Source organism: Arvicanthis niloticus, chromosome 13 (assembly GCF_011762505.2).
Source record: "Arvicanthis niloticus isolate mArvNil1 chromosome 13, mArvNil1.pat.X, whole genome shotgun sequence".
Classification (NCBI taxonomy): Eukaryota; Metazoa; Chordata; class Mammalia; order Rodentia; family Muridae; genus Arvicanthis; species Arvicanthis niloticus.
Window position 1 is genome coordinate 20,606,529 of NC_047670.1, and position 13,032 is coordinate 20,619,560.

At 39.9% G+C, this 13,032-nt stretch overlaps 2 protein-coding genes across 10 annotated transcripts in view; one reads left to right on the forward strand and one right to left on the reverse strand.

Annotated features, from left to right (window-relative positions):
- Oxr1 (oxidation resistance 1) overlaps positions 1-2,314 on the forward strand; it is a 393,007-nt gene extending 390,693 nt beyond the window's left edge. For all 9 annotated transcript variants that reach the window (XM_034516175.2, XM_034516174.2, XM_034516177.2 and 6 more), the window contains one exon: positions 428-2,314. In XM_034516175.2, the coding sequence (XP_034372066.1) occupies positions 428-563 (136 nt within the window). In that variant the 3' untranslated portion in view covers positions 564-2,314. The remainder of the gene's footprint in view (positions 1-427) is intronic.
- A 3,916-nt stretch (positions 2,315-6,230) lies between these two features.
- Abra (actin binding Rho activating protein) lies at positions 6,231-10,813 on the reverse strand. The gene is made up of 2 exons (XM_034516953.2): positions 10,114-10,813; positions 6,231-7,177 (listed from the first exon to the last, which is right to left on the reverse strand). Exons 1-2 carry the CDS (start codon positions 10,755-10,757, stop codon positions 6,700-6,702), a joined length of 1,122 nt encoding a protein of 373 aa, XP_034372844.1. The 5' UTR covers positions 10,758-10,813; the 3' UTR covers positions 6,231-6,699.
- Between the last annotated feature and the right edge of the window lie 2,219 nt (positions 10,814-13,032).

The following is a 13,032-nucleotide window of genomic DNA, read 5'->3' on the forward strand; positions in this document are numbered from 1 at the left end:
AGGTTTTTTTTTTCCTACCATTATGATTAACCCTCATTTTATCATAGATGAATTTTAACACCTGTAAGAAAACCAAATTAAAAACAACTTTGTACAACAAAGAGAATGACTTGGGGTACAGTGTAGTGGTAGAACACTGCCTAAGAAAAGGAAAATACTAAAATAGGAAAGAAATACTTATACCACATGCCAAAAGGTAATCATAATATGAAGTAAATTTTAGTGTTCTTAATTTATTCCTTAATTTGTGAAACAAATGACTTTATAATGGGGAAAAAAACACAAAAATCTTGCTTCAGTCTCACAAAGAAATGGAATAGGGGAAGGTTTAGAGAAGTTCATGGCCTAGAGTTCATACACATTGAAAAACCCAGTTAACTATAATTAAGGTATGAATGTTAATAACTGCTGTTTTGATGTATTTCAGAGGAGAATTTGCTCTTTGGCTTGATGGAGATCTCTACCATGGACGAAGCCATTCCTGCAAAACGTTTGGGAATCATACACTTTCTAAGAAGGAAGATTTCTTCATCCAAGACATTGAAATCTGGGCTTTTGAATAAATACAGGGCTCTTGGTTGCAGCAGGACATCGGCCCAAACCTGAATGGACAAACGCAGCGTTCGTTAGGAATGTTCAAGAAGCAATACAATTCATGTGTCACTCGTGCTTTCAAGTCAGGTGTTTGGCCATTTACTGCAACTATAATTTTGGAGTTTATTTTTCAAATCATGTTTCTGTCCCAGAGTTCTTTTGTTTACACCATGGCCTGGGATCCAGTAGTGTAGCAGCCAGGTGGGATTTGTCAGCAGAGTGCAGCAGCATTCGGATCGTAGAGGCCGCCACCTTTTCAGTTCCCGTCATCTCAGTCCTAACTGGATGGTGCTCTGGTCAACTTGTGTTTAGTCTGTCTTAATTCCTTTTATAGAGCAGCGTAGGTGGGGCAGTGACGAGATAGAGCCTAGATACTTCTGTATCTGGTCGAGTTGGCACAGGTGACATTTGGGCCTACTTACATTTTCTTCTAGATAAGAAACCACATGCCAAAATAATACTTGCTTCATAGACCTCTTCTATCTCTAATTCACTACAGCATTCTCTTTATTCATTTTGTAAACATTCTCGATTTCATTTAAGACAATGAAATTGGAGGAGCAGTCTGATTGCCACAGACCACAGCACACACAATCGGCAGGTTTGGGCGCATGTTTTCATCACTGAATTTTCAGATAGAGTTACAAATTGACAAGAGAAGAATGGGGATTTAATGATTCTATTGGATTTAATATATTAAGCAAGTAATACTATTTACATATTTGTAGCTTAATAGGGCATTATCATAAGTACAAAACTAAAATGTGCATATTTCTTCAACCTTGTGTCAGACACACTGTTTTACAGTTCTCTCGTTTAGCCTTGTTGCATACCAACTCCCTCAATACATTTTTGTTTTGTTTTCTGCTCAAAAGGAAAAAAAAATTGTTTTGAAATAAAACCGTGGTTTTTTTTCTAAGTGGTCTACCTTCTTAGTTACCATTAGCATCTGCTCTTCTCAAAGGGCAGTGGCTGTAGTAGACAGTACTGTGACTCAGTAGACTTGGTGAATGTGCAAGCTTACTGTCAAGTGGCCTCAAAAACGAAAAGGTAGAATAAACTAGCAATTGTATTCTTTCTTGTAGGAAACCAACAATAAAGCCATGTGGCAACAATTCATCAGTTAAATTTCAGAGCTTCATGTTATGCAAAACAATAAATCCTGCTGTTTTCCGTGACAGTGACTTTGTGCTGAAAATTCAGCTGTTCCACACAAATGTTGTATATCTTGTACATTGATGTTTAAAGATAGTTTTGTTCTTATACAAAGTGTTGACTGCCAGGTTGCTTATAGCACTTTAAATTATTCTGAAGATGAAATTACCAGCCAAGTATGTTGGCTTAAGTAGTTTTAGTTATATAACTCTTAAAAATACCTAGTTCTTTTGGGGACAGTTTAGATAATTATCTAAAGAAAGCTTAATATTAATCAGAATCTCTGGTGTTCTATGACACGCTGTTGCTGAGGATGAATAGAAACGGCATCGTTTCCTCGTCTGTGTAAAGCTCTCATTCCAAATAGGTAATAGTGTCTAGGTTAGATGTTTGTAATATAAGGAACTGTAAATAAATGTGCCCTTCCCCCTTCCGTCTTCCACAGCAGTATTATTGTCTTTGTGGAGGTGACTAATCACAAAACTTTAAACATCCTGTAATGGATTCCAACTACAACAAGGTCATAGAGATGTATACCAAATAAAATTAAATGCATAAATGCAAATGAGTTTGGATTTATTCAATAACCAAGTCATTACCATGTCTAATAACTGATAATAAGCTTGCTACAGTCTCCTGACAAGTGTTCTGCAAATGTGCCTTGTGTTGGTGTAGCTATCACAGGAAGTGATAGTGGTTTGAATTCAGTTAGAGGAAGCACTGCTATTTAAAATGTTTGGAGAAACACCGTCCCAGCAGAAATTGCAAGGGATTTGATGGGTTTGATCTGGTGGGGGAAGGTAGAGAGTACATAATGTACATCTCAGGATCATGAAGAGGCCCATGCCCAGCTCCAAGCAGTTTATGCTTTAATCTCACGTAACATTTGAGGATATTTGAATACAGGAATAACATGGACTGATGTGCCCTTTAGGAAAAATTTTTGTGAAAAAAAATAGATTAATAGAGAAAAAAGCTACAGATGGAAGAACAAATAAGCAAGTCTATTGTAAAATTCATAGGGGAGAAAAATATAGCCTCAATAAGAAAAAAAATAAAAATGAAAAGAAGTACAAAAGAGGTTTAAGAATTGGGCTTGACAAAATCTGGCTACCAACTGGGTATCAACATTTAAAGATAGCTATGACCAAAATACACTGTGTGTGTGTGTGTGTGTGTGTGTGTGTGTGAGCACTTAATACATGTATGAAAATTCCCAAAATATGGGTAATATCTCGAACATCCTTAAGGTTTGACTTAAGAACTCACATGTGTTGTTATCATGTTGCCAGTGTTTTACAAGGAAAAATAGAACATGTAGGTCATGACTGTTCATAGACTCTACTTCCTAGTATGGTATGAGAAATTATCGATTAGAAGAAAACATTTAATGTTCTGTTTCAGAATACTAAGTTTTTAAACCAACAAGATAATATCCTTGTGCATGAAATGCCCTTGGAGATTATAGACCTGTTTTAAAATAGGGTTCTTGAAATAGATCCTTTATTTCTTTTCATCAAAATAATATTGACCAGCATAAGAAAAGGCTCCGAGCATCCCTCTCAAGTTAAAAGAAAAACAAATTGTACCTAAAGCAGGTGTGTCAAAAAATATATATAAGACCAGAAATCAATACAATTTTAAAAGGATGCAAAACATAATCTGAGAACAGTTAGTTTTACTTGTTAGAAAAAATTAACATGAAGAACAAAAATTAATCAAAAGACTAAAGGTGTCATTAACAGATGGCAAGAGGTTATTGTGGGGAAGAACAATCTCCATGAACAAGGCAAAGTTAAAGAAATAACTGTCAATTCTTGGGAGAATTAAAATAACCAGTAATAGCCATTTCAAAGGGAATGTGATTGTGAGGTGGGAAACATGACACTGTCAACTAAAGCCAGGCATGAGATTTCCGTTGACCAGCAAACTTAATTCCGTTGTATGTGCAAAATGGCAGCGAGTATATGTTTTGGCCAAGAGAAGCAGCTTATGTATCCGTTCCTAAAAGCTAGTGTACTCTAAGACCTTAGCTCTTCTCTACTCACTCCTGTCATTCCTACAGAACATTGATTTCAGTATTTCTTAATATCCTTATTTTCAAAACATCTTGGTGAGCATTTACACACACATAACCTATGTGGTATGCAGATGCATTTTATATTGCTTAAATTTACCTGCAAGAGTTATTTGGGGAATAGAACTTACACCCAAAAGAGTAAGTACAATGTAATCTTATCAGATACTGGAATCTCTCCCATATCTGAGCACAAGGCAGTGCAATAACAACGAAATCTTCTCTGACAGTTGACATAGTGTAGGTCAGCCTATAAATTAAGTAAAGCACATTGACTAGTTTTGCACTAAGGAGTGCTCAGGGGTACAAAGAATAAAGTGGGGACATCCGTGCTAAGGGACCACTTCAGCACGGGCCACATGCTTTGCCTTACAATGACTCGACTGAGTGGAGGGGGGGTGGTATAGCAGAATTCTACCTCACATAGAGTTATAAATTTACCATGAAAATGGCTCTGGTAATTTTACTTTATTTCTGTTGATAAATAGGATAGCAACTGGTGTTTCAAAGGGAAAGAGAAAAAAAAAAACATGAACTATCTATGGGTGTGATGTTATTTTACTATACAATATGGGAAGAAAAATGACCCAAAGCTCAGATGTTCCCTTCTTCAGATGTGAGGAGAGTGGGGAGAAACTGAATCGGAGTCAGTAGCTCGTACATACTCAGAAGGAAGGAGTGAAGAGCAAGGCTGGGGAGGAGTGAGGAATAAAGGGAAGCCTTGGGGTTTGGGAGAGCGAGTGCATGCCGCTAGGAATTTAGAACTAATAATGAGAAAATATCGCTTTGTATACCTTGGGACTAAAACATGTCTTTGCATAGTTCGTTTCCTGAGCTTTCTCATTTTCTTTTTCTTTTTGGTCAAAACGTTTTCAAATAGGAGTAAAATAGAATAATATAAGAAAAAAAATCTACAAAGAATTAACCATTCATTGTGTTACCAGAGAGCTATGGTGACACGTTGCATTCTGCTAAGATGCACCTGACACGAAGTGTTCCCTCTAAGAAGGGATATAGCGGCCTTAGAGTCCTTACTCACAGAATCCTATCTTATATGGAGTTACTCCTGAACCATGACAAATGTTGATATTAGGAAAGGAACTGACATTTGAAAATTAAAGCCCATAAACAAGCTGAGAATGGACGTGATCTCATTTTGCCACACAGTATGGAAAGGGTTTTCAGTGTATTATTAAGTTCAAACAAGTTGGATTTTGAATAATTTTGTGCCAGAACCTGCAAAATCTTTCTATGCAGAGATGAGGAAGCAGGAACTCATGAAGCATTGGGTGAGATGCTGATTAGGTACTGGGAGTGTCCCAAGTTCAGGTCTGAATTTGTTTTTATTTCAAACACACACTAAGTGCTTTGGGAATCTAATCTAAAAATAATACAAAAGCCCACTCTGCTGGGTTTCCTCTGTTCTGACATGGTTCTCACTGTGGCAAAACGTGTGTTTTTTTCCTAGAAATGCCACTAGGAATGAGTCAGGACTAGTGACTAGTATGGAAACAAAATCGTGTATTTTCTCTCTTAAACGTCTTGGAATTTTTAGTTTGAAGCAATCATTCTTGTCTATTTCTAAAGTAGTTTAATCTGTATTATGTTGGACATGTAACAATTATGGATTCCAATTATTTTGAGATATAATAATTTGACATTTATTTGTTATAATACTTTTATTTATTATAACAAAGTATTTAACCATTTTAATTTTAGCTTTGTGAATTCAGTAAAACTTGTAGTCTTACATTATACTCATTTGGTTTTAGATTTATAATACACATTAAGATAAAAATTAGTCACTGGCAGGTCGGTGTTAACTTCCTGGTAACTTTTCTTTATCTCAGAAAAACTACACTGTGTTTGTTTGTTTGTTTGTTTGTTTTGATGACTTTTGTTTTATGGCATTTTCTTTGTTAGACTAGGAAGCCAGTATGTTCCCCAGGTTCATTTATTAGGAAAAGTGTAAGCAGCGTTACCCAGTAAGACTTCCGGCTAAAATCAAACCTGCTCATGAAGCTCCATGAAGACAAGTCTGACCCTCCCACCTGTGTCCCACTTTCCTGGTATCTACCATCTTTGTGGGTCACAAGGCCACTGAGAGCATCTGTTTCTGCAAGACTTCTTCACATCAGAACGAGGAAGGCTGACTGAAGGAACCTGGCTTGGATTGAACCATACAGATGATCTTCAACATCTTCTCGAATTCTAACTTTAAGTTTGTTTATGCACCAAAGGTGCTGTGATTTTTTTTTTTTCAATAGTGGAGAATATCCATGGAAACAGAGGACCAGCAGGCATGAGGCCCTGGGTCTGAGCCCTAGCAATTTTCACAAAGTGGGAATGATTTTTGCATGTAAGCCTGCTGTCTCGATACTATGGAGAAAGGGCTGGCATATAATAACCTTAGTTAAATAGAGTTGGAGGCCACTCTGAGCTGGTGATGATTTTTTTTTAAGCCAAACTTTAAATTTTATTCAGCTTAATGGAATTTTTTCCCCTAAAATATTACTTACATTGAGATGCTGTTCTAGTTTATCTAAGGTCAGTTTTCTTTCCTGAAATGTGTAATTTTCAATTTCTAACAATTTTATCAATGGTCAAAAATTTTTGCTTGAAAACGTAGGTGGAATTCCAAAACATCAAATACATATACTCATATGCAGAGTATGTATTATAGTCTTAATGCTTCTAGAATGTTCTGAGTGTCTTTTGTCAAAGTCTTCACATAGTAACCTCATAGAAACAGTACCAAAAGCCGTTTATAGAAAATCATTTAATATTGATAGCATTCCAGAGCAGTTTGCCTTTGAACTTGTAATACATTATCATTTAATAGTAGAACAACGGTGAGTTGATTTGTGGAGGGCTTACTCAAGGAGAGTAATCACGACATGGTCGTCTCGGCCTTGCCATAGCATCTCCCCTTCAAAGTGCACCAGTCCGTGCTTCCTGGCACGCATGAGGATGCCCACCACTTTATCCGAAATGCGAACATACCTATCAAAGAGTTCTCCGAAAGTAACCTGGATCTTGCCATCTCGTCTGTGGCGAGCCATTGTGCGGATAACAAAGCACAATTCCATAATTTCCCGATAGATGTGTTCCTCGGCTCGCTTGGCCCTTTCAGCTGTCTTGCTACCCTCTTTGGGGCGGCCATAGCCCTCGTCTCCCTTGTGGAGCCGAGTGGACATGGCTAGGTCATAGTCAAATTCCTCACTGAAGGGATTGAGCTTCTGTGACTGTATGTGTTCCTCCGCCCACTGCTGCCACCTCCCTTTCAAGCTGTCCACTTGGCTGTATTTCCGATGGGCCTTACAGTGGAGTGTCTCTGAGTATCTGTTTGCCCTAGAGGAGAGAAGTGGAGAAGCAAGGTGAATACGTAAACAGCAAGTGCCATGGACCATATGGACTTCCCATGTGTAGTTTCCATCATGATAAAACATATATCACTGCTTTCTCTACCAATAACAATAATGAATTAACCATTAATGATATTAAGCTCAAGCTTAAAAAAGAAAACACGAAACCTTTCTTACATAGAGTGTGAGGATAGCTACTTCTAAAATGTCGTGTCGTGAGCATTCCTGAACTGGAATCAGTTCTTAGAGGGCTTCTGATACCAGCTATTTCCCAACATGCACTTCGGTACTACTATACAGATTGGAGTAGTTCCTCATCGAATTCCATGTTTGTTTGTTTGTTTGTTCATTTGGTTTTTAATGAAAGCCTATTTACACTAGAGTCAATGACGAGCACACATTTTTTTTTTTTTAAAGTACTGGGTTGCACAGATGGAAAACCAAAACCTCTTATTGAACACTGTATGCTGGCATCCTTCTAAACACTTCGTTACTATTCTCCACAATCATCTTCAAGATGGATAATATGGCAGCTGTGCGGATGAAGAAACTGAAGCCAGAAAGAGTAAGGAGCACCCTAAAGACACTAAACTATGAAGCAGTAGGCTAAGACTGATGGACTTTGAAGCCAAGTTAAGCTGTCAGGATGCAACTCTTAAGAAATACTGCTTGACTCTATAGCAAAGGAGTCCATCTTCACAAAGCACCCTCTTTTATCTCCGGAGCACTAAGTAGCCTCACGCCTGGGAGTATTGGACTTGAAGATGTGACAAAAAGTTCTTGTGGTATGACAGGACCCTAGGACCACTCACAATTCACTGCTCTGAGCCCAAGAGAGGCCCAGGCTTATCTTTCAAGGTACAAACTTCTAAATTCTTGGTGACAAAGTGGGTCTGGTGACAAAGGGGTCAGTGAATCACACAGTAACTGCTTAACTGTTAAAGCATTTCAGACCTCTGTCCCTGGTCATGAGATCTGTCCTGTCACAATAGCCTGGGTTTATGAGATTCATCACGTCATCATGGTGTCAGGGCACAAGTGTTTGCTATAAGGAACACACACACACAAACACACACACACACACACACACACACACACACACACACACACACACACACACACACACACACACACGTGCAGCCCATCAAGAGCAGACACCAAGCCTACATATGGTTTAAATGCACCCTGGCAAGTCAGTTTCAAGGAAATAACATCCACTAGATGGCAAAGTTTCATTAATTCCTATGTTTGTTTCAGAAAGTCCTCTGGCTAAGTCCTCTTGATAGGCTAGAATAGGAAGGGAATGAGGTTTTGGTTTTTTTGGGGTTTTGTTTTTTTTGTTTTTTTTGTTTTTTTTGGTTTTTTTGGTTTTTGTTTTGTTTTGTTTTTTCAGAGCCAGAGGGGGATAAACATGCACCAAGGTTAACTGGGGAAATCGTCATACAGAACTATACACAATACAAGTTTATTACAATTTCCTGAGCCTGAGAGGTCTCTAGGAAGTGTCCTTCACCTGAATGGCAGCTTCAGTGGGTCAAGGGGTCTTAAGGGATTCCCCAGCCGGGCAGTGGTGGCACATGCCTTTAATCCCAGCACTTGGGAGGCAGAGGCAGGTGATTTCTGAGTTTGAGGACAGCCTGATCTACAGAGTGAGTTCCAGGACAGCCAGGGATACACAGAGAAACCCTGTCTCGAAACCCCCCCCCCCAAAAAAAAAAGGAATTCCCCAGCACACGTTTGGGTTGGGTATGAAGGGAGATGGTTGTGATGCTCCCACAGTCAGTACCCAGTTGTCTTTGTGGCTAAAGAACTCCAGCTCCTCATCCCACCTATGCACAGAAATGCTGGTCATTGGCACTGCTCCGGGGACTGTCACTGGTTTGATTAATCAGTAGGGGTTAGGGGTCACGAGTCAAGGTTACTATCTAAATTGCAGTGCCATCATTGCTGATCAGCAACTGTGACCTTTGTTCTCCTTTCTAACAAGCTTGAGACCCTGATTCTTCTTACAAAATAGCAAGTATTCCAAAATCCAAGGAAAACATTCTTTTTACTAGAGTGGGGGGAAGGGAGTGGGGGTAATTATACTAATAATAGTAATAAGCTAGGTTGGAGAGATGGCTCACTGGTTAAGAGTTCTTGCTATGCAAACAGGAGGATCTGAGTTCGAATCCCCAGACCCCACATAAAAATAAAATAAAAATACATTGTAGGTATGGCCGACGTTCATGTAAGCCCAGCACTGAAAAGCAGACAGACTGATTCCTGGATGCTCGCTGGCCAGCCAGGTGAGCCAAAATAGCAAGCCTCAGGCTCATCGAGATACCTTGTCTTGTATGTGAGTGGCGATTGACAGAGAAAGACACCTGGCATCTTTCTGAGCACGTGTGCATCCACCGATACATACACACACTCATGTGCACACACACAGAAAAGTAAAAGGCCATGATTTTTTTTTCCTCTTTGTTGTAAAGCCCTTCGCTTGTACTAAAACCCTGTACTTTGGAGGCTACCGAGATCAATCAGACACCTTTATGCTGAGCATGGGGATTATAAAGCAAGCTCCATTCAACCTTTCCAGCTGCCTCTTTTACTGTTCATGTGACCTTGGTGTGTCTTAGTGTCTGGGTGTCTCATGTTCGAAGCTTACATGCATTTCCACTACACCAAGAAGGTGGTTCATGTACAAGTCTAACTCAGGAAGCCTCAGAGAGTGCCAAAAGTAGTTCCCACTTGTAGGTAAATCAGTAATAGCATGGACCAGGAGGGCCACAGCCGAAGTTAGCACTGTCCTTTCAGGCCAGGGATGTGCTACCCTCAAGGACCCACTCTACCTGGTAATTCATCCTCTGCCCACTATACTTTTGGTACTGGTTGGAACTCCTTGGCGATTGAGGCATAAGGAAGGATGCATTCACTTACTGGGAAAGCAAGGGGCGTTTAATTCTGGCAGCAGCCACCTGCGCTGCATCTTGCTCAGGCCTCTCCTCCGTGTCCCCTCCGTAGCCACTGTCCTCTGTGTCTACGCTGTCACTCTTCCACTTGGGCTCCTCCTGTTCCATCACTTTCCAGCCTTTGGTCAGCTCAGATACCAGATTGGTGCATTTTCTTCTCCGGGTTGGTGAGTCGTGACTGAGGAGGATTCTGTCGATGTCACTGTCCGGCTGAACAGCCTCAGACACGCCCCCATCATTCTCATACCTGTGGCTCAGGTAGTTCACATCTCCTCCTCTCTCATAAGCCTTGCTGACAACCGTTCTGGTCACCTCTTTCCTTTTGATGTGGGAGACCTCGGTGGCTTCTTCTGAGCGTTGTCCCTCTCCATCTCCATCTGGCCTTGGAGGTTTGGGGGCATGCTGGTGAGGACTGGGTTCTTTAGAAGTGTGAGGTAGGTCCTGAGTTGCTCCCGGTAGCCAGCCTGCCGGCTCCTGGGCCTGTCTGGTACTGTTTTCATTCGCCCACTGCTGCCAACCTCGGGCCAAATTGATAACCAGGGTTGCCGTTCGGACCTTCCGGAGGGCACTCTTGGCTGGCCCCGCCTCTCTTTCCCTTTCTCCGGGAGCCATGCTACCTGCTTCTTCTCTGCTGACAGCCAGGGCACTGGCTAAAGAGGGAATGTGGTTGAGAGAGGTGCCTGGGATTTAAATAGAAGCAGGGTGTGAGTGCGAAGGAGCGCCTGTGACGGTGGAAACTATGCGAAGCATTTCTTGCCAAGATGTGGTGCCATGGCCCTGACGATGTTCTGTTTTTAAACCCTGACAGGTCCCGTTTCATCACAGCAGAGGGACATCTCTGGTGGTAAAGGACACCGATATGTTTCCTCCTTTCTTCTCCAAGTGCCAGAATGGAAAGTACTAGATTGAATCATGTGCTCACTTTATGTTTTCCTTGACCTTAAAATATGATCCTACCATTTATAGTAGTATACAGTTAGTGCACAAATTGTCCTAGACCATTAGAAGTTTGTTCTCAGTTATACCTCTGTAGCCCTCAATACAGCTGTTATTTGGTTTTCTTTAACAGCCGAGTGAAAATATAACTTACTTCCTGCAGATAATAATATATGAGGTTCAAATCATGAGAGGTTCAAAGCTGGAGCTTCCTTTTAATCTATAAAACTTAGAAACAAATTGTAGAAGACTGTCTGCTCAGATCTTCATTTTCCAGATGGAAGTATTGATGCCTAGAGGAAAATAAGGTCCAAATGTTGAAAGGCTAATTATTGTTGAAATCCTATTAATATATAGCATGTAATATATAGTAATATTAAGACAGTAATTAGAATAGACATAAAAATTACATTTTATTTTTATGTATTTTAGAAATTATGGCTAACATCATCTCTTAAAATATCAAAATGCTGTAATTTATATGATGACAAAATAATGGCTTTTATTGGAATCATGCACTTTTATTTTATTTCATTTTATTTTATTATTTTGAGAAACGGTCTCTTTATGTATCCCTAACCGGCCTGGAACTTGCTATGTAAAGCAAGTTTTCCTCAAATTCCCAGAGATCCCCCTGGCTCTGTCCTCTGTGTGTTGACTTAAAGGCATGCACCACAATCTGCCTCCACCTTGTTGTATTGTTTTGAATGACTATTAGTTGAGTTCATTTTTAAATTATGTCTGTTATCGTTGAGGTTGTGAAATAATCACATCATTTTTCTTCTCTCCCTAACAAACCTCCCATATATTCCTTTATGCTCTCCTTAAAGTTTATGGCCTCTTTTTTTTCATCAGTTGGTGTGTGTGTGTGTGTGTGTGTGTGTGTGTGTGTGTGTGTGTGTTTGCTAAATAAGTAAGTGCACCCTGCTAGTCTATATAGTGTTATTTATATGAGCCTTCAATATACAAAATGTACAAAACACTACAGGCAACTAAGGAACATTGTGAGCAGGAGAAACAGTCTTCCCCGGGGATGAGCTCATCCACTGGTTGTCCAATACCAAATGATCAGGCCTGAAAACAGACTTTCCTCTTTGTTTTTAATAATAAAATCTTTGGTAGCAGGAAATGCCATTTGTTTGAACCTTCAGACATCAAGTAAATAAATATTTTTAAGATAACTGAAAAGGTAAGTCATGTGAACAGAGAAACAGCATCTGTTCAGTGTAATAGGCCAGATAGAAAATGTTCAGAACTCAGCATTGAATAATGTCTTGAAGACAAATAGACCTTTGTTATTTTTCTTTTGCCACTGCTTTAGACTTTAAACTCTGTCCATTTCTGCAAGTTTGACATACCACATTGGAAACTGTTACTTGTGAACAGTATGAAAAATATAAAAGTTAATTTCTTCTGATAGACACATTTACTTAAAGTACGGTGTCAGTGTTTCATCATGTCAGTAATTCATGCCCTGGGAGTTAAACAATTTGGAAAATGTTTTTGAAACTCTAGAAATCCATCAGGTGTGTTCTCTGAGTTCAGCAGCATGTGATAACATCGATAGTACAGAGACAGGATCCCTCTTAAGTGGGAAATGGGGTCACAAGGGCCAGGGACTAGCAAAACAATTCAATCTCAGCTTAAATTCCTGGCCTTTCTTCCTGAAATGTAGGCACATTAAACACGGTTGAGTTCTAGTTGGATTCCGTTCATCCTCCCCTGGAAGGTCATGGATACAATAGGTTCCTCTGATGCTCTCAGAAGCTCAGCCCAGGATCAGGTCGATTTCCTCCTTGGAGGTTGTTCTACTTTCCAGCTCAGTGGTTTTCAGATTCCATCCTGATAGAGAAGAAATACAGACAGACGATGTTAACAGGGCTTCATAAATTAGCAAGCATTGCAGTAGGCTTCCTGAGGCTTGGTGGGGCTGTCAGCAAATGGTCTTTTG

Coding starts and splice junctions, on each gene's coding strand:
- Abra (XM_034516953.2), bottom strand. CDS start 10,757: ATGGCTCCCGGAGAAAGGGAAAGAGAGGCGGGGCCAGCCAAGAGTGCC. Junction 7,178..10,113: donor AAACGCCCCTTGCTTTCCCA/GTAAGTGAATGC, acceptor TCTCTCCTCTAG/GGCAAACAGATACTCAGAGA.